General features: G+C 41.7%; 1 protein-coding gene across 1 annotated transcript in view; it reads left to right on the top strand.

The window, feature by feature from the left end:
* Positions 1–9,612: 9,612 nt before the first annotated feature.
* Positions 9,613–21,978, top strand: part of PLEKHH1 (pleckstrin homology, MyTH4 and FERM domain containing H1) — a 45,248-nt gene continuing 32,882 nt past the window's right edge. Inside the window, exons 1-4 of the mRNA XM_053944447.1 lie at positions 9,613–9,766; positions 15,423–15,485; positions 18,658–18,807; positions 21,551–21,634. Of these exons, the coding sequence (XP_053800422.1) occupies positions 9,626–9,766; positions 15,423–15,485; positions 18,658–18,807; positions 21,551–21,634 (438 nt within the window). The 5' untranslated portion in view covers positions 9,613–9,625. The remainder of the gene's footprint in view (positions 9,767–15,422; positions 15,486–18,657; positions 18,808–21,550; positions 21,635–21,978) is intronic.

Below are 21,978 nucleotides of genomic sequence, written 5' to 3'. Positions count from 1 at the left end.
CTGTGTATTTTTATAGAGAAGAAAGTTAAGTTTTTTATCACAGGCTACTTTAATGATAGTTATGACTTCTTAATCTATTGGAGAAAGACATAGCGAAATCTGGTACTTAGAAGCTGAAACTGGAAAAACCCAGAGATGAAAAAAAGACAAGAACTATTAATGCTGAGAATAACACTTGAGTTGCCCCTGGGATGACTCCCTAAGGAAAATGGGAATTCTCCATTGTTTTGCTCTGTGCCAGTCAAGACAGCATATAGAAAACATATGTTCTTGCTCAGTGTCTGGCTTGAACAGTACACATGAGTGTCTGTGTGTGAAGTGTGACAGGATGACCATAACACGATCAAAACCAGCTGACAGAGGACTGGAGGGCAACGGTTTCCTGGCCCTCCCACTGGGTCCTCCCACAAGCAACTGGTTTATGCAGCAAGGTGATCCACAGCTGCCAGTCTCTTATTTTAATGCTACATGAACTTGTCATTGCTGATTAGAAGAGAAGAAAGGCAGGGGGTTGCAACTCTGTATTGTGTCTGTCAGCACACTGCAAACCCAGGAGAAAGAGAACTAGGCACAAAGGCCATTTTCAACTTTTTTAAGCTTCTAACACAGGTGGAATTTAGAGAACTACATTATGAAGCATAAGCTGCTTGTGGAGAGCGACAAGTACCTCACACAGGTGTTTCAAGGTACTGGGGTTTTTTTGTGCAATTTTTTTCCCACACAGGATTGAGCCTTCAGTGGGGCTCTGACATGAACTTTGGTCTGGCTGGTGTCCTTGCCATTTGGTAAGTTTTCAGTGGCACTGTGTCTGGAACACAGTGCTCTCTCCCTCCTGCAGAACTATGACAACTTTGCTTACTAAGAGAAAGAGATCATTCTGCTCTCATCTTCTGACCCCTCGCTTTCATTTATCTCTTTGTCCTTCTATTTAGGTATCTTGGATATGGTGCTCTGAACAAAGCAGTCTGTGCTTGTGTTGTGATAAGGATAGTCTAACAGTATAGTCTAACAGTGCCAAGCTAGTTCTCTTGGATCAGCCAGAGAGTTCGTTTTGTCAATAAGGTACTTGCTGTTTATAGTAAATTTCACTTTTTGCTGAATGATTTGTCTGCAGATTGCAAAAGACCTGACATACTGTGTTTGAACAGCCCTATTAAAGACAAATGCCAAGGGAAATAATTTGGGAACTAATAATTTCTATTTGCATAATTTAATGGAAACCACCTTTTTTTAATAATAATTTTAAAAATACTTTAACAGAAGTGACAGAAGATATAAGGAGGCACATTTTTGAAGAATAATTTCATTAAATACATGGCAGAACATAGTTATGTGAGTTCTGGTGTGGTTCTGGGCCTCCAGGGGTTAAAGCAAGGTGTGCACAGGCAATTCTTAGGGCGGTACTTAGTATAAAGTTCAGTGGCTGAGGAATGTCCTGGCAGTCAAGCTTCATTGCCTGGGAAAAACACAAGGCCAGGTATTGACATTTCAGTGAGTGATATGATCCGGTTGGCTTTGCTGGTGCAAATGAGAGAGCTTGACCAGTGCCTTTAGGGGAAGAATAAAAATAGCTTCTAAAATTCAGATTAAGAAATATTCTGGTTGCATGCTGTAGTTGAAAGGAGCAAGAATAGGATGGGAGCATGAAGGGAATAGCTCCTTTTCTCACTTTGTCTTTGGTCAGCCTCAGTTCAGGAGTGGACTCTGTAAAGCATGAAGCTACATTTTGCCTTCTGAAATACCTATACATAGGCACAAATTGTGCTATTTCTGGTTATTTATTACAATTACTTGATCACTGGGCATAATGATTAATACAGACTCACACACAACATGCAAACTGTAGGCAACTGGAGCCCCTTCTACTGGGAATTGCTGGAAAAATCTCTTTGGATGATACTGTCCCAACAGTCAGCTTGATCTCTGCCTGTATTCCTGCCTGTCCCTGCTCACCTGTCCAAACAGGAGAGCTCCTCACCAGATGCCTGTTTCTTTTCAGTTCTTTGTCTATCTCCACTTGGCTCTCCCAGCCATCCCTGTGTAGTGCATTCCTGCTCTCTGCCTGAACCAGCTCTGTAATGCATGCTATGTCTCTTAGCTAGGAATAGGCACCTTCATTCAACCAAATTCCCATGGAACTGGAAACAGATGAGAAATCTAAAGCAAAAGCATCTTTAGGGAACTGCAGGGTCCTCAGAGTCTTTGGAAATCTGACTACTTATTTGGATAATGAGGTGTAGATTTCAGAGTCTGCCTTTATTCACTCCAGTGTCCAAATCTTGACCTTATGTTTTTAGTTATATTTTTATATTTTAACCACTTAATCTCATCAGTCTTTTCATTTTTGCATAGTAAGTGATTTGGTACCCAATGTTTCTCTGCCGAGATATCAGTGAAAGCACACTATCAATGTGAGGAAAAAGTTTACAATGAAAGTTTAATGAACAGCAGATCTTGAATCAGGCAGTATCTGTGAGCCAGATAACAACTCTTAAGGTCTTGTTTAACCGTGTCTAGTAAATAGTGTTGCTTACTGTCCTAGGAGATAATTTTGTTCAATTCTGTGTGCTTCCTTCGTAGATTGTTGAACCCTGTTTGTTTCAGACTGCCCCGTTTTGTGTGAGTAGTCTCCAAGGGTGCCAAAGTACAGTTTTAGAGCATTCATGGATCTCTCATAACCACTCAAGATATCATCATTCTTGTGCAGCCCTTCCCCAACAAGCCAGACTCATTTGCTCCAGATGAGACCAACTGTCATGGCAGTGAAGCGGCCCATGCCAAAGGTCCATGGAAAATGGCCGGAAAGATACACATCAGAACGACTGTTGTTATCCACTGAGGGGAGCTTTATATAGACATTATAAAAGTATCTCTGATGGAAGTAATGTGACTGATAATGGAATAAGTAACAAGTAGTTGCTAAACCTGAACCAGAACAGGTTTAAAACACACAGGCTTTAAAACACACTTTGCTTTAAAACACACTGGCCTGAGGTCCATATCTCTAGGGACATTTCGTCCTGCCGCACCCGTCTGTCTCCAGTCCCTTTTTACTGCCATTTGCATGCTCTGGTCTGCTCAACACAAAGGGAGAGAGCTTGGCCATCCCGGGGTGTCAGGGAGTGGCCAGGGCAGCAGCCAGTAGCAGATGGTGTGTGCACTCACTCTGTCAGTGCCCAGCCTCCTGAGGCAATAAGATGTCACCAGTTCTTGGTATAACACAGGCAATATACTCCTGTATGTCACCATATATTCATATAAGGCTTTGCTGCATGTAAAGTAGCTCAGTAAGTGATGGCTCGATGCCTGAATAACATATTTTGTGTGCCTGCAGCTAGCATTAGAAATGCTTGAGGCCCTGGACCTGTTGGTTTAAACCATTTTATGTGAGAAATGGCCATAGTACATGTACAGGTTGGTGTCCTCTGGTCAGGATACCATTACACTAGTTTGGTTTTCATCTCTGTTGTGGGACCAACCTCATGTCCTGGGGCTGCCTACCACGAGTGAAGGGTGCTTAGTCTAGAGCTTCGGACGGACCGCCAGCCCCTCAGGGCTGCAGAGGCTGCAAGGGCAGCGTGCTTCTGTGGGTATCAGCTCCTTGCCCGGCTGCTCTGCAGAAAATGCCGCTGCCCTGGTGGCCTGGGGACGGTTTTCAGCATCAGCTCCGAGGTCTGGGAGATGACTGCAAGGGAGACCTCAGGAAACTCGGTGGCAGTCCCTGAGGTGCAAGGTGGGCGGAGAGGGAGATGTCACCGCCCGGGGCAGAGCGCGGCTGCCACTCTTGTGTCCCGGGCCGCCCAGGCACCCTGCGCTGCCCGCCCCACCTGCCTCGCCGCTGAGCCCGGGAAGGGGTTAAAAGCCCGAGGCGGCTGATGTCAGTTCCTGCGCTCCTCGGGAGGGCCGTGTCTGATATTTGAGCCGTGCTCTCCCGCCCGAAGGAAACCGGGGAGGGAATGGTGAAGTACTGAATGGGACAGGAGCCGTGCCGGGCACCTGCCTGCCGCCCGGCACCGCGCAGCCGCCCGCGGCCAGGGCCGGCCCTGCCGCGCCGCGGGTCGGGAGCCCCAGGACGCCGCCGGCTGCGCCCGTCCTGCCCCGCCGGGCGGAGAGCGCCCGTCCTGCCCCCGCGCCGGCCAAGGTGAGCGCGGGTGGGGACGCGCCCCGGGCCCCCGGCGGGCGAGAGGGCTGCCGGGGGCTCTGGAGGGCCGGTCTGCGCGGGGCTGGCTGGCACAGCCTTTCTCCCCCGGCTTGGCTTTCTTCGAAGGTGACCGTAAGGGGACTGGCGGGAGCATTCCGTAGCTGATGTTGTGGCATCTCTGTTAACTGAGGTTTGCTTTCGCTCTGGGACTTTGGCCCTGAAGAGGCATGGAAGAAGTGGGGGGAGGAATGGCCACATGAAGGGGGAGATGCAGCCCAAGAAGTAAATGTAAGCTCAGCGGTCTCTTCTGCCTTCCTGGTGAGCCTCGGTGTGCGGGGCAAGACCTCCGCAGGTAGAACGGCACAACTGGGAGCCCTTCTTCCTGCCTCCGGGCACTTCTGCTAGCAAGCCACCTGCGCGGATGTAGAGGAGAAATTCTTCCCTCTACACTCCAGGCTCGCGACAAACCTTTTCCTTGCCCTTTTGCGCAGCTTTTTGTATTATTTTCTCCCCCCCCACGCCTCTCTCCACCCATGCTCTGCACATCTCAGGCCGCACTCCTGAGTGAGAAATGACTGCGTAGCTGAGCAATTCCAATGGCCTCAGTGCTAAAAAGCTGAGGGGTGAGACGAGTATGAAGTAGAAAGTGAGGTGGCTGGGGACAGGGTATTGATTAATAGTACAGGATTTCCCCGCTGAGTTTTGCCCATCGCCTGTACTGCTGACCCCCTTGATGTCGATTCGGTGACATGGGAAGACATCTCATCCCTTTCATGTTACATTTATCACTTTTCTACTGGTTCTTTTTTGTAGTAAGATGGTAGCTGAAAGTTAGCGCTGTATTCAGCTCCGGTGTTCAGGCACCGGTGCTTTTTATGGGCAGGTACTAAGAACTGCAGTCCCCCTGTGCTGTGAATTCCCTATGACAGCCTGTGTAAATCTGTTGCTGAGCTGGGTAGACACATCTGGAATATGGAAATAGTGCTTCACTTGTCTTTATTGTTTGTATTGCATGAACAAAGCTGCAAACACTTTACTTGCATTTGTATCTGCACCTGAAAGACTGATTGATTGTTTCGGCTTTTCAGGTGGAAGTGTACAAAGTCTCTTTAGTGTTTTGATTTTTAGTTCTGGATCCACCTACATCTGCAAAATCAGCTGATTGTAGTCTAAAAACACAAAGAAAAACCCCCAAACATGTGACATCTTGATTTAAATTTCAGATTCATCAGAATTACAACTGGATATGGACATTTCAAGTAAATATGATCATATTTATTTTGGATATGGCATTTAGGGTCAGAACTGGATATGGCATTTAGGGTCTCTGATGTTGGTCAAAACTTACAGATATATGCATGAGACTTCTAATTTTGACTGCATTTAGCAGGTGGTTGAGTCATTTTTCCCCCACTGAGTTTTAAGGACTTTTTATCTGCCATTATTGTCACTGACAGTTGTTGGATACTTAACACTGAAAATCAAGCTGCCCTTTAAGAAGTGGCTGTATGCATTCAAGAATGACGTTTTGAAAATCTCAGCTTGTTTGAATAGAGTGGCTGTCTCCTATGTTCCAAATCCCTAAAATAAGAGTACTGCCTCTGCAAATATTTGGCTCCCACCTTCTTCTTATGCGTAAGGGAAAAAAGAGACAGTTTTATATAAATATGTCCTTATAAATTCTTTAGCTGATATGAAAAGGGCCAATATCTGGGAGAGGAAGGGGAATCAAATAATGTTCTGGGAAAAAGATGGTTAAGACTTACTAAAAAGGACATCTGAAATGGCAGATCCTATGGCAGTGATTTAAAGTCAGTCTGTCAAATTGAAGTTGATATTGTAATTCACAGAGTGCAGATGAACTGCTTACATTCAAAAGAACAGGGGAGAAGGAACAATGTATTTTAATGGTAAATGAAAATGCAGAATAAGTTTTGTAAATAAAGTTGTACTCTAGAGATAAATATTAGACATTGTGATACAGTATCATTCTCTGGAAAAGTGTAAGGTTTTTGCCAGGGGGAAAAGCTATAATTCTAATCTCTAGTCTTCAGAACTCATTTGGTATGATGACATATAGGGAAGTTATTAGCTTAAGTGGAGGAGATGGGGATTAATAGAAGAATGGTAAGATAGACAAATGACAAAAGAGAATGTGACAACGCAGTGCTGTAGAGGGGATGGTTAGATGGTAAGTATGTTACTGGTAGAATTGATAACTGACACAGGGGATTAATCTAATGACACAAAATCGCACGTTAGAAGTAGTAACAAAGTGGGCACAAAATCTGGAAGAGCACTCTTTAAAATTAGTAGAGGAGGAAAAGATTCAGTTGCATAAACAGTAAGACTTCTTCCAGATATCCCAAAACAAACAATGCCTTTTAAATATTTGTGATCCATAAAAATACTGCCTGTAATTAAAAATATAACCTACAGTTATACTAATCGATCACAGGGTTATTGAATTTTGCAAGCACAGAATGGTTCCATTTGGGAGGGACCACAGTGGGTCATCTGGTCCAATGTCTGCATTCAAACAGGGCCATCCAAGAGCACATTGCACAGGATTGCATCCAAATAGTTCTTGAATATCTCCAGTGAGGAGTCTCCACAACCTCTCTGGGCAACCTGTTCCAGTGCTCAGCACAATAGAAAACTTCTTCCTTATGTTCAAATGAAAGTTCCTGTGCATCAGTTTCTGCCCTTTGCCTCTTGTCTTATAATGTGGTCCCACAATGGCCTGTAGTACAGAGAATTTGATCTTTCAGAGATCTGGCACAGACCTGAGCTTTAATAATCTGTTCCAATCCATTTGTAATTACCCTCTTGCTCTCCCACATCTGCCATTTACAAAGGAAAAGTCAGCTGAGATTCCTCTGTTCCAGTTGTGTCAGCTTGTCTGTGAGTGTCAACCACCAGTGCAATATGGTTGTAGAAAGAAAAGGCAAATGCAATCAGATGAGGCATTCCCTACGAGAGGGGAAAGTGCTAAATGCCTTTACACTAGGCTTTGTTGTGGGTGCATGCTGCCTTTCAGATGCAGTTGTGGTCACCCATGGCTATGAAAGGGAGCGAGAAGAACCAGCTCTTTTATATGATGTGCACTGAAGCTGGAGCAGGTGCAGAGGGAGAGCAAGGAGCTTTTCTTATGAGACTAAAGGAGCCCCTTGTCTCTAGCCTTGCAAATTGAGGTCCTTAAGGAAAAGCTTTTGATATCTATAAATATATCAAGGGGTAAATATGAGGGAGGAAGAAAACCCTAGCTAAACTGAAGGGTAATAATCTACAAGAATTAACAGATACAAGCTGGTTATGATTATGTTTATGCTGGTAATTGGAAGGCAGCTCATTAGATATATGAGGTTCTAGAATAATAGGGATAGTGGGAGAACTGCCAGCATGGTTCTGGGGAAGGGCAGTGTTCATGTATGAAAGGAATTATAAAATACAGTTGTCTGTAGTGATAAATAATAAACTGTAATGATTCAGGACACCTATCCCATCCTAGACCCCCTATTCAGAACAAGGGTATTTTAGTTCAACCAGAAGTTATGGTCTGTGTGGAAAATTACTTTTGCTTTGGCGTAAGTTGTTTGGTAGGTCAGTTTCATTTTGCTTTGTGTCATTAGAGTCCATCCCATTCATTTGTATGTCCTCTTTGGATTTAAACTTTATGAATAAAGACTAAAAGCTTGTATGAAAGCTACATAAAAATATAAAAAATACACTTGTTTGAAAGAGAACAGAATTTCATTTGAGAGCTGAATTGTTGTTTGTGTCCAAAACAGTGTTAGCTGTAAACAAAGTTAATAGTATTGTAGGATCCTTCCATGACTTAGTGCACTTTTTCAGCTTGGGAAGGACTGATAGCACTATCTTACAGGGAAACGCTGCAGTGTTGAAAAGTGTACTAAAGATAACCTGGTTAAATGCCTGGGAAGGAGTTAAGGCTAGAGATCAGGGCAGTGTGCTGGATGGGCTGTGCAAAAGGATGACTTCTATTTCTGTAAAGCAGTAAGTGCACTACTTGTAGGAAAGTGGCCTTGTATTGTGGAGTGTTTTCAGTGCTGCAATACTGCACATGAATATACCTTTGTCTTGTATCACTGAAACCTACCTTCTGGAATAGTATTTCACCAGTCATTGGGAAAGTAGACAACCTGCTGTCTGGGAAACTTTCTATTATTGAACAAAGCAACCTGAACATAAAGTAACTCACAGGTAATGTTTATAGCCAAAGGGTATAAAATGTGTCTTCCTTAACTCGGAACATCAGACATATAGCTGGATAGAGGGGCTTGTTGTGTTATGTATACTCACACTATTATGTATACTCACAGTAATTTGAATCTCATGTCTTACATGCAAAACATGAACCAGGTATCCTAACAAGTGGATAAAACTGGAGGGACATCTTAAACTTTTCCTCTCTGCAGAGAAAGGCAGATGTAAGGGCAATGAGGCTGAGTGACTTTGTTGCTTTCTTGCAAATCCTGGACTGTTCCTTCGTCTGTCGCTGTTTGCCTGTGAGCTGGTGAGAAGTTCCTTTAACAAGTAAGGATTTAATTGTTCTGATGAAGCTGAGCTAACAGCTGTTCTAGCTTTGTAAACGTTTGTTATTGTTTGATAATATAGCTGGCTGCTGGACTACACACACTGAGTTGACTTTTTTGTTCATGAATACCTGAATTTGGTTAAGAACATCTATTGCCTAGGTTTTTTGGGTCTTTTACTGTAAGTATCTGAAATGTCGAAACTGTTACTGAGTAGAAAAATAAAAGATACTCAAAAACTACAGCTTTCTCTACTTTCTGTATATATTTCTTGATGTCTACAAGGACTTCAGTAGAACAGCATGTTTTGTCTTTAGCTCTAACTTACTCCTGTATGGATTCTCTGTGTTTTAACAGAGCAATTATTTAGATACTGGGGCACTTCCACTCTTACTGTCGGCTGACTGTGTCAAGTCGTTAGGGATTGGGAACCATTGCTTAGTATATCACGTCATCTTAACACAGTCTGTATGAGATAAGGCACAGGTGACCCAAGCTGAAAATGTGTGTGTGATACCTGAGGCAGGAGGTTTTAGTGACTTGAGAGTTTACAGCCATACTGGAACAAAAGAGGCAGGAGTAAAAAATACTCCTAATCTCTGGGTAGAGGCTGAGCAAGACTGTAAGGGTGGCAGTAAGGTTGTTTCTGGAATATACGGTATAATGCATTAGTAAATTATTTACTCATTCTAAAGGTAAACGTTTATCCATTAAGAGTGACTTCTGGCAGAAGGCAATATCAGTGATTCAGGATAGTACCACTTCATCTTCTGCTTGGAGAAGAAATGGCCTTTGTTACCAGTCCTGTAAGAGGGACCAAGGAAAACTAGGCACAGAGGTGATAAGTTTGTCCTACTAAAATGCATACTTTTTTTCCCCCTTCTATTCTGTAGGATTTTTAGAGAACCTCAGACAACATCCTAAATGGATGATTAACATCACAATGGCAGAACTCACAGTGGAGAATGGCAGCTGTATGGACTGGCAAAAGCGATGCCTTGTGTTGGAATCCCAGCTCTTCAAATTCCGCTTGCAGGCAAGCAAGATCCGAGAGCTGTTAGCTGAAAAGGTGAGGCAGAGGTGACTTCTACTTTGCAATGAGTTATGGCACGAAAGCAAAAAATCTGTAAATGCCAAGCTATCCAATATATCTGTTAACTTGCAGTGAGGATTTCTTCCTTGATTACAGTACATCTTTGCTCTCTGCTTTATCAGTTGAGATGCAGAGATGTGCCTGTCATAGTGGTGTAAAGTGGCATAATAAGAATGAGCCTTGTTTGCTGCAAAATCACCAGGTATTTGGACTCTAGTGGAAAACACTGTACCAGCACGATTCTGGATATCTGAAGTGACTGAGACAACAGCAGAGCAAATGTGGATGTTTTGGGTAAGAACAGCAGGATCATGACTTGGCTGGCAACAGAAAAGCTTGAAGGGGTACAAATTATGCTGTAATGTTAAAAGCTCAGACAGGGATACATGTATTGCCATAGTGTTAGAATAACACTTCATATCCAGTCAAAACATTCTGGGGATGCTGAAGTGCAAGGCCAGATATTTTGAGATCTGGATGTTAGAAACTTACATGGCATGTGTGGTTTTAGAGACGTCTCCTACTAATGTCTTTCAAGTGTCCTTGGGTGAGTTTGTTTGCATTCTAGAGGAGAAAACTGGTAAAGATCTGAGGATTTTATTGGAGTTTTGGTTTTTTTGATTGTTTTTGTCATGGTGTGACTTTTTGTGGTTTTTCTTAACCTTAAATGGTGTTGGTTTTCAATTAGAATTAAAGCTTTTTCACTGAATTTGTATCAAGTCCAAATGTGTAGTTTGCATGTGGCTCCTTCTTTTTTTCAAAATGTGGCTTATGTTATTACAGTTCAGTCCAAGATTACTCAGATATTCAATTACTATAGGAAAGTGAAAACAGTTTTACTAATGAAGTTGAAATCTGTGCAGCTGGCTGCAGTTTCCTATACCCAATGACAGATATGTTCTAAACTCACTTTTGCTGCATTCTGTATTATGTAACTTCTATGTGTATATTCTTGTTTGTTGATTTTGGATGTAAAAACATCCAGATGACAGCTACTTGAGAGTGGTGTAATTTTCATCCCTGCTTTCACTGTAATTACATTTTCACTATTGACATATACTGCATGAGACATTTTTTCCACCCTTCATATTTTAAGGACTTGTGCAATTCTGAGCAGCATCTTCATCTCTTCAAATTAGTTTCTGAGATGGACCTTGGTGATTACTTACCTTGAAAAACATTGAAAGTGGTTGTAAAGTCCATTTAGATAAAGGCACATTAAAAAAAAATCATGTATAGATGTGGAACAGGTCTGGTAAAGACAACCAGTATTCATATGCAGTATTTGTAAGTTTGCTGCATTATGAGATCTATGTCCTTGTGCTTTATTCATTTCTGCTTTGAGAAACTTCCTGATTACCCACACGTGAGACAAGCCCACCTACCAGACTTCCTTACTGGAGAACAGACTTGCCAGATATATTTTGACTATCTCTTTAGGGAAGTTTGTGGGTCATAGCAGAGAATTAATTTTTCATCTGCTTCAAGGGCCTGGCTATCATTTATCCAGCCTTTTAGTCAAAGTGATGTTCCCTTTGCTAAGATTAAGGAGTAGCTTGGTTCAGTGATCAGGTTATTCTGTAACTACTTGTACAGTGCTGTTGTAGCTTCACTTGAAGGGTCAAAGAGCTAACAGGTTTGCAATTTCTAATTCCAAATGTCATGTGGGAAGGGGAGAGCCTCAGCAGGAACCATGAGGCAACTCCAGCAGGTTCTCCTGCTGCAGGTGGACTCAGACACACAGTGCTTATGCTGAACACTTCTCTTTGGAAGTGTCCTGGGCCTCAGGTTCCCAGCTGGTCCGTAATGACTTGCTCAGAGACCTTCCTTTCCTTCTCCTCGGTCACCACAGGACACCCCAGCAGTCACAGCAACAGGGGCTCCTGTCTGTGCTGCATCCTTCTTGCCCTCAGGTGGATAGTGATGCAGAACTGAAAGAGGTGCTTGGTTTATGTCTAGTGATGGCAGCTTCAGGGATTTTGTCACAGATTTTATAACAACTGTGACTTTTAAGTTTTTTTTTTTCCTCATTATGAGAAAGAAGAGATTCACATTTACTGGAGAGTCCTGCATTTCAATGAAGGTTTTTTGGGGCATTGAGAGGGGATGATCTTGGAAAAACATTAAGTCTGCACTGTTTGAAGCTGTGTGCCAACCTGTGGTAAAAATTGTCTTGACATCCTCCCAGTGTGGTTTGCAGTAACAGGAAAATTATTCTTTTAAAAAATGCTTTTAGATGTTGAAAGTAAAGAACAATGTTAACAAGGGTGTGATACTTCCTCACTTGCTCAGCTAGGTTATGGATGTGGAAGTGACTGAAGGGCTTGAAAACCTGATCCCCACATCTTAAATTATTCTTTATAACTAATTTTATGATTTCAAGACAGGTTTTACTATTTTAACTCGCATAAAACCCAACCACTCATGCCTGGCACTGGTAGTACAATGTGCTCTAACAGTTTAAATACTTGAGATTTTAAAAATCCGCTTAGATTGAATAATCTAGATCACTGTTCAGAACATAGGGAATTTAAAACCCAGTGGTTTAACTGCCAATGCCCTAGTTCACATGATGTGAACTTCCACATTGATAGCCTGGTCTCAGCTATTGAACAGAGCTGCCCGAGCTGCACAGAGCCTGGCTGGGGGTTGGCATGGCAGAAGAGCCTTAGCTCTGGTATCCCAGACAAAGCTCTGCCATCCTGCTGGACCCCACAGGGCATGAGACCCCTGTGTCCTGCCTTGTGGACATTAGCAGGGATTGCTTTGGAAACAGGCAGTTGTTTTCACCCTGATTTTCTTGTACACACACAAGGAAAAGGGATACTCCTCTGTTGGTGAGTGGTATAGCAGGCCGTTGCCTCAGCAGCAAGTTGACCTGGTTAAGAGTGAGCTCTGGAACAGAACAGCAGGAGAAAAATGAAGCTGAGAGGTATAGGAACTTTTTTCACTCAATTTTATGTAGCCTTTTCTGAGCCATCAGGAGAGGAAAAGCCTGTGTGAATGGTTGGTGGGAAGATCTTTTGCAGTTTTTAGAAGGGCCATCTGGGTAACTTAACCTGCTTCTGTCTTATTTCAATAAACAATGAACATTTGGAAAAAGGATCTTTCGTCTCATGCAAGCATGGCTATACAACTAGTCCTGTTTCTCCCATACAAGCTGTCTGGGCTAGTGTTTGAAAGAAGAGTTCTGTGCATTTGGCTTGGTTATTAATTTTTTTGTATGACTTGGGTCACATTGCTTAGTAGTATTTTTCAAATTATAATGCATTTTGAATGAAAGGACCCATGTAAATACCAAGCATTATTATTAATCCATTGAGGGACTTGAAAGAGCCTTACAAGCATGTATGTATTAAATCTGAATGTGCTCCACTGAGAGTGCTGACACTGCGGATGAGTGCAATAATGACTTCATGTACGCGAGGAACATAGCAGTTATTTAACAGTTCATAGTAGGACAACTCAACAATGTAGTACAGGAAATTAAGGCAAATACAAGTTCATTTAAGGCTACAGAGGGAATTAGGGTGACAAAAGTAATTGATTTGGCTGGAACTTAGCCAGGTCACCCTGCTTGCACAAGTTTCATAACTTTTTAGTGATCAGAAATGGTTCCAACATAGATTCTCTGTCCTGATCAAGATCCATAACTGCTAGCAATGCAAAGCAACTGTTTTGGGATGACAAGGAGATCTTCAGTCAGAACAGTGCTGTCTTCTTAAAATAACCTGAGTCTTTCATGGAGATTGCTCACCTTGTGGAGGTCTGAATTATTAGTTTAAGAGGACAGCTTGGTAAAAAGGCCCAGAATTTCATCTGTGCTGTGAATGTAGACCCTGTCAATTAATCAGAAAACTAGGAGAGACCATTGATTCTGAAACCACTGTCTTAAACACTCTTTGTTTCACAAAGCATATTATTCCTCCCCAATAGTTACGTTTAGCATCTTTCTTTTGCCAATATGTTTTGCTGCTTCCTGTCTGTGGTGATGACTGTCCAGAGACCAATAGATAAATGCATGGGTACATCACTATTCTGAAGGGGGCTCATACTTGTGTAGCACAGACCACTGCTATTCGTGTTAGATTTCCTTGAGCTAAGTCTTCAGGAAGGCTCTTTGGTCAGAGCAGCTTTGTATGGCTGCAGTCCTCTGTGGCATCTCTCTGTTCCTCTGCCAAAGAAGCATCCTTGATTTGGCTATTAAGTTACTGAGACTGTTGTATTTGATTGTTCCACTGAAAAAGCAAATGTGAGAGGTATCATGCTAAATGTAGCAGGTTTTGATCTTCATGGTTTTAGTTTATGTCATTGCTTTCATAGTTACATGACTACTGAGGTGTCTACATGTATGTGTCTTTTGATACGTTTGCTGGTAGGGGTCAGTCTGCTCTTGTATCAGTGAGCATGTATGGAAACAAGAGTTGTCTTGCTGCCATATGAAGGAAGACAAATGGAAACAGGGGAATGCTGCCACATCCATTCTGGGTGATAACCCAAGAGAAATAAGTCTATTTTCAGATATATTGGTTTGGTCCTGTTAGTGACCAACCTGAATACTTGTCTCCAGTGCTTTATCAAAAATGCATTGGAGAGAAAAGGAGCTTAGTTCCCTTTATAGTTTTTCTTCTTTAAACATGATTCTTTTAATCTTCTGAAGATTCTTCTATGTCATTCTTTCAATTGTAAAACATAAGTAAGTGCTGCAAACTCCATGAAGCATTCCTCAAAATTTGCAACTTGGTGGGTAAAACTTAGTGTCACTGACTTCGTATTGCTGGGCTTAAATCTGAGACCCATCGAAGCAGGCCAGGTGAAGATGACCTTGGCAAACATCAAATGAGATACTAGGTTTAAAGAAAAATTTAAAACAAAACCAACAAGCAAAAAAAAAAAAGAAAAAACCCCACCAAAAAATCCTCCAAACCAACCACCACCCACCAAAAAAAGGGCTGTACTGGTAAATTATTAGAAGAACCCCAGGTACATCTGAATTTTATGAGAATGAAGTAACTTATAAACATTTAGGATAAAATTCAATTTAATGTCCTTTGACTTCGATAGCAGCAATGTTGAATCACATAATTGTCAGTTTGCAAAGCTCTTTAAAAAGAAAAGAAGCACAGGAAAATTAAGATCATTGTTAATCTTGTCAGTTATGAGTCTATGATACTTTTGAAGCCAAAGCAAAGTATTCAGTGGTTATCATGTGGCATCATAGAGAACCTGCTGTGAGCTTTCCAAGATATATTCATTTTTATTTACCATTGTGAGTGAATCCTTGCTGAAATAAGATCGGGGAAGAATGGTGTGCTGTAGACAGGCTCCTTGCAGGGACAGTCCATGGTGTGTGAATTGTAGAGATGAGGTCAAGACTTCAGCAGTGTTCCTTTGACCCATGTAATGAATGATGAAGCTCACTAATGAGAAAATGGTTCCGGTGTATTCAAAGTAGGGCAGAAGACTGGAAAAGGTCAAAGGCTTTTTTTTTTCCTGGTCAAAGCTGTCCAGTTAACTCAAACTATGCCAAATAGCTGTAAGCTTGCACAAGTGGTGAGTAAAACATGAATTCCCAGGTGTTGCTAATTTATTTTCTTTCATTCCCCCTCTTCTTTCTTTTCTCTCTCTGAAGATGCAGGAATTGGAACAGAGAGTGATAGAAGCAGAGCAAAGAGCTGAGGATGCAGAGAAACAGGTAAGAGATTCTTTAATGGTGACTCTGGTACAAGTCCAGCAGTTAACTCACTCTAAATTCCTTCCAGTCTAGCATACAGACAGCAATCTGCAGTGCTATGCCCTGCTAGAGAAACACTGATTTACAGTGGTGAATGGATTTTCTGGTCTACTTCCCCGTCTGTGAGTCTTAGCTGTGAGTAGGAGCCTGACTATGTTGAACCCTAAGTGAAAACAAGCACCTTACACCTTCTTGTCAGCTTCATAGCCTTTATCCCCTCATCCATGATAGGCATGCTTGGTTGTGGAAAAGGAAGGGGATGTTGTACCTTAGGATTAAATTGCAAAGATAAGGCTGCTTGGCAGGTCCTCAGGAAACAAATACTTAAGAGTACTGGTGAGGACTTGTCTACAAGTAGAGAAGGTTCTGTGAAAGAAGTAGGTTTTGCAGACACACCCTTATCACTTGTTTTGGACTTTTTAGTAATTACTGCTCTGGCTCAGGAGCCCATGGAGAAAAATAGTAAGAGCTGTATTCATTGTCTATTACTGTAATCATCTAAAAATTAGGCATATTGTCTAAACTAGTTCTTCTATGCCTCTTGAATAATGGAGAAGGGGAGAGAGGCTTACTTCAGCTTGTGAACAGGCTATAAAGAATAGTAGACCTTTGAGAAGCAGACATTCTGCATTCTAAGGAGTATTATAGAAACAAGAGCCAAAATGGGCTAGGTGGTTTGAGCTCTTGGATCGCTGCAGATCACTGCTGAAGGGAAGGCTTGAAGTGAATGAGCTCCCTCCAGGTGGACAAGAGCTGCAGGACTGAGCACTAAGTCATGGGTTGAAGGGCAGAAGTAAAAGCCACACAGCCAAGAATGACTGTCAAAGATTATTTCAGAAGTGAAGGACTGAATAGGCAGTGTTATAAGCACTGGGAGACATATCACATGGGAATCAAGAACTTGGGGTACCTGGAAATGTATTCTGTCTGCAGAACATAATTTTCCCCACCAGTTTGATATTGACATCAAATTGATTTTTTTACTGACCAGCTTAATTCTAGGAAAGATGCTATGTCTTGACACCGTGCTGTTGGCTTCTATGCTAGACCAGCAACTACCAGTGAAGAGCAAGAGTTTTCTCAAGAGTGGTATCAGTAAGTTCACACCCAACCAAGACAGGCAAAGGTAACACAATACAGGCAAAAGTGACAGCTGTGACAGCACCTTCAGGAAATACAGTGATTGCCACTGGCCAGTGAAGGTTTCATACTAGCAGACACCTCAATGACAGGAGCAGAGTGCCCAGGATATGATCAGATGCAATGACAGCAAGGGACAGGATGGAGAACAAGTCAGTACCAGGTCCAAGAATGGGCAAGAAAGGGAGAACTTGGCTGGGAAGATGTAGCAGAAATGAGGGTTGCCTTCACTCACCTGCCACCAGCAGAAATGAGGCTTGCCTTCACTCACCTGCCACCAGCAGTTCTGTAGCCATATGTTGGCAGGTCCTAAAGACTAGCAACCCTCAATGTTTGCTTTTCCAGCAGCCTTATCCACATCCAGAAATAAGTGTTTCTAGAGAAATGCTACATTGCTGCCTGACAGCCTGAAGAAGTGACAGCATAAGGGTAGGACCATTCCCTTCCACTAATGAGTACATTCACCATGAATGAGAGGCAGCCAACAAATGAGAGGGCTCCAGATCAAGTGCAAAATCCCTTGTTATCTTTCTCTCCAGGAGTCTGGCGGTTTGGATTTGTTAATTCAATGGACTCCCTGTAGCTGCCAACCTCAATTAAGGAAATCACATGTTTGCAGTCCCCTCGCTGAGCCTCTAATACAGAGTCAGCATTTGGGCATCAGACAGGAAGGAGGGGCCATTTCTTTTTACTATAATCACCCTAAACTCTAATGAAAGCACATCCAACTCAGCAGGCTTAGTTTTCTGGCTCAGATGTTGGGCGCTTACCTTTCTGATTCAGGATGAGGAAGAGGCAGTTTGCTTCTCTGCCTAATACAGGCAGACAGGAGGACAAAACACAGCTTCTGCAAGTATGAAGTGTAGGCTGCTCAACAGAGCATGACTAACCCTCTTGCACAGACTCTGTGAAGTGCTCACATTGCTCCCTGCATTCTGTCTTTCCGGTTCTAAGTTCATGCTAAATTTATGGTATTTGGAGTTGGTTTCTTTGCAGATTTAGCTTATTTGAGGTGTGTTGGAACCAGAGATTTTCCCATCATCAAATGCTGCAATAGTACATTTGAGTTAAATTGAAGGGATTCCATTCATCTTTAGAAATGAAGTCTTCTAATTAATTGTAATAGAATGAGGTAATAATAAAATGGAGTGGCATTATTGAAAGACAAAGGTTTTGAAGAAAGCAAAGAGATTTTAAAAATTTGCTAAAAACCTGAAATGCTTCAGTAGCCGCTGGATTTTAGTGGAATGAAACTTTGTCTGTAGTGAAGGAGCACTACATACTTATGTTATGATGTGACTTTGTAATGTCATTAGATTGCCTAGATAATCTCTTGCTGAGATGAAGAAGTCTTGGCACTGGCAGGAGCTCAAAAACAGGCAAATCTTTTGAAATATCAAACATTGTAACTCCTTAGCAGGTCTGGAGAAAAGACTTGGCAGAAAGACAGGAGTTGCCAAAACAATGTCTTAAGCTGGGGATAGGAGGATGAAGGATCTCCGTAGCACATTTTCCTATAGAAATTTTAATCTGAAGCAAATGGCCAGGGGTTTGTGGTATATACCTTGGTAGTGAATGAGGTAAAAAACTGACCATGATATTGCAAAGGAGAAAGGTGGGATGTACTATGTCCATATGTGTATGGAGACTATGGTGCCTGTATGGTGTCTTTGATTAATAATTTGATTGTAATATTTCACAACCCATGATGCATTTATCTGTTTATGGTTCAGTTTGCATCTGTTACTGCTTCAGCATTACAAATGAATGAACAGTGTTCCTTCCACAAATGTGGATATAAACTAAGTGTGACCTAAAGGATGTTGTGGTTTTTGATGTTTTATTTTTCTTTTCCTGACTTGAAAAATAGAAACCCACAAATATTCTCATTTATTTTCATTCTCTTACCAATACACAAGCAGTTCCTTGATTTACATTGGTTTGTTTTGGTGGTTTTTAGGTTTATTCAATTTCCTTCTGATTACCATTACAGGTCAGAGTTATGGAAGAGAAGATAAAACTTGCCAATATGAAGACTGGTGAATCTGACAGCACCCTGCACAAGAAATACCAGGAGCTGATGTGCACAATGCAAGAAAAGGACGATCTGATCAACAAATTGGAGACTCAGCTAGCAAAACAGGTAGGGATATTTTCTACAGGGAGGCCTGTAGGTTTCATTAGTTAGAGGGATTTTGAAATGTATATTTCAAAGATCGGGACTATGTCTTATTACAAGTTAGTCTCTCAGTTGCCTCCAGATCAGCTATAAGATGATGCCAGCCCAGTGTAAGATCCTCTCTTTCCTTTTCAGACAAAACATCCACTCAGCTTCAGCAGCCCATGTCTCTTCATTATTGGAGATCAGTCAATGTGCCTAAAGGGCTTCCTTATGTTAGGGCTGAGACCCTACATTATAATGCTAAAGTCTGGTCACAATGTTTCTCTGGCTTTTTGGCATAGTGATTGCTTTGCAAAACCATTTTTAGCCCATCTCTGACTCTGTTCATGCTGCTTCTTGGGAAGGGTCTTTTCCCAGTCTTCAGCAGTCCTCTAGCATAGTTCATGTCTTGTCAGATGTCATTATAAAAGAGCAACTGTTTCTCAGTATGGATAGTTCTTAGTCTCTTCCTTTTTCAGTTGGTGGAAGGAAGGGACTACATTTACAGCAGGGTTTGTATTTCAGTTCTACTAAAGACCTTGCCCTGTGGTTTTTATAACATGAGGAATGAGGTATTCTTATGTGTTTCTAAGTAAATAACTTAAAAAGAAGTAAAATTTTGCAAAAAAAAATTACTTGGCCATTTGAGTTACATTGAACTAATTGCCCCTATTTCAAGGGCTGTTAGTAGAAATCTTGTTCCAGCAACAAGAGGTAAAATGAGCTTCTAGAAATAAAAGCCAAAGCTTGGCAATTCCAGACAAGAAATACTCATTATCGGAGTCACTGGTTTAATTTCAGAATGGGATGAGATGGTGGCAGGGATAGAAGGTTACTAAGGGTCCCTGTAAGGCATCCTGTTTGTTTTCACTAGGATCGGAAGAGCCATGGAGTTCAGAGCATCATTAAGAGAACACTGAGATCATGTCTGGGCCACACAATAGTGTGGGACACAAAGAATCTCTAATTGCTTTTGGAACTTAAAGCACAATAACTGCATCTATGGCTGCTGTGCCTGAGTGAATTGGTTCTGCTTAGAGCCAGGGCTTACTGCGTGTGGTGACAATGCTGTCATCGTGTCACTGTTCTGCTTTAGAACCCTAAATAAAGTCTTGACATTGCACTTCACCATATAGTGTACTAATCTGAATCTTTGACCTCTTGGACCGTGTTCTAGGACAAGTCCAGGTCATTAGGGATTCAAAGCCAGCTCCCATGTGATGGACATTCAGAGATGGTAGACCTACTATATGTGCCAGATCATTTCAGACCTGTAGGCACATCTAGTATTCTAATTCCTGCAGAGGTTGAGACTTGATGATTAGGAGCACACAGAGTAATATAAAATAAATAAATCTTATTCTTGAAGCATCTGATTTGATTACTTTTATTTCATTATGCTCAACTACAAATGTTATAGCTGCCTGTAATGTTGCTAGGGCCTATTTTAAAGTCAGCAAACATACTTGAATAAGAGCCCTTAAATGTGCAGTTGTAGTAATAAATAGCATATGGTGATTAAAAGTGATGTGAAAATGTGGGGAATTTTGTGGAGCCTATTTATCAGTGTGAAAAATTTAAACTGGGGGGAAGGACTGATTTTTTTTTTTATAATTATAATTACTGGTATTTTTTTAACTTCAGAAAAAAACAATAGAACAGGGAAACCACCAACTGCTACCAGAAGGCATTATCTTTGCCCCTAATTGGAGAAACCAGGGCTGATGTACCTTGCAGCATATTGTCCTCCTCTCTTCTTCCCTCTGTTGCTCCTGGAACTGATTTTTTCTTGCAGTTGTTTAAATCATTATGTAAATAGGAGAGTTTTCAGTGATGTTGCTTCTGATGAAGCCACACAGAAGATAAAACAGAAGCTTCAGATGATCATAGTGTTAATTCAGCATCTTTCAAAGGAAATTTTCAGAAAAGTTAAAAACACAGCTGAGAAAACACAGCTGCAAAAATGATGTAGCAATATTACCCAAGCAGCTACTTGGAGGAACAATGGTCATTGTGCAAATCGACAGTATTGCCATAACACCTTTGTGTGGACTAGACCCTGTTCTAATGGATATGTAAACATAGAACCACTTATAGCATCTGAAATCCTCAAATCCTCCTAGCAGATCTTGATGTTTTTCAAGGTCAGGTTGTGGACCTTTTTTTTTTTTTAAATTTACTTTCTCAATGAGAATATTGTGTGTGTGTGTTAAATATGTTGTTGGTATTTGCATCTTATGCACCTTGAAAAATTCTGCTCTACACTAATGCTTACTGCAACTGAATCCCTTTTGCTTGGAATGGTTGATATGTTATGAATCAGTTATAGGCACTGCTTAATCTTTGGCAAAAATGTGTGTGTAGGCTGGAGGAACACTACAGATGCTCGACTGCAAACAGCAACATTGCAAAACCATCTGAAACAGTAAAAGTTGCAGACTCTACTCAAACTGTGGTACAGTTGTTACCTGACCTGGATTTTGCTATTCCACAACAAACTTTTGAAACAAGCCTCTGGATTTAACTCTAGGAACCATGTAAGACAAATTAGAACTTGATTTTTTTCAGAGGCCAGCTGAAAAATGGTATCCAAGTAGCAGTCTTATATCTTACGTCTGGAATGGGAGCTTTTGTGTTTCAGTCACTCCTGATGCAGTAACTCACTGAGAACATTTAGTTGTACTCTACTAATGCATTGAATTTTGGTTTTGGTTTTTTGGCACAGAAACAGCTGAGGACTGAGGAAGCCAAAATTGTTCAAGAGAAAGCTGCCAAGATCAAAGAGTGGGTAACATTTAAGCTCAGGGAGGTAAGTCTCTGGTTTTCTGACAGGTTTTCAAGGCATATAAGTACAGTGGCTGCACTGCCAGAGGGTTCCTATGTAGGACAACAGTCTGGGGACAGTCAGTCTGCCACAGGGGCACTCTGCTTGTTTGTCCCTGCACATACTCAGTTGTAGGGCTGGGGTCATCACTCTTACCAAGGGCTATTTACTTTATTGAGCAAACTATAAATGACTGTAAAGTCACCAGTGCCCAAAAGCAGTTTCTGAAGATTGACTAGTCACAAGTGGCTTTCACCTAGCTTTCTTTTACCTCTCCTTCTTTCCTCTGGATGCAGTTTCTGTTCCTTTCTGACATAACACCTTTTACA

Source organism: Vidua chalybeata, chromosome 6 (genome assembly GCF_026979565.1).
Source record: "Vidua chalybeata isolate OUT-0048 chromosome 6, bVidCha1 merged haplotype, whole genome shotgun sequence".
Lineage (NCBI taxonomy): Eukaryota > Metazoa > Chordata > Aves > Passeriformes > Viduidae > Vidua > Vidua chalybeata.
Note: the sequence above shows the minus strand (reverse complement) of the source record. Positions and strands in the feature narration are given on the sequence as shown.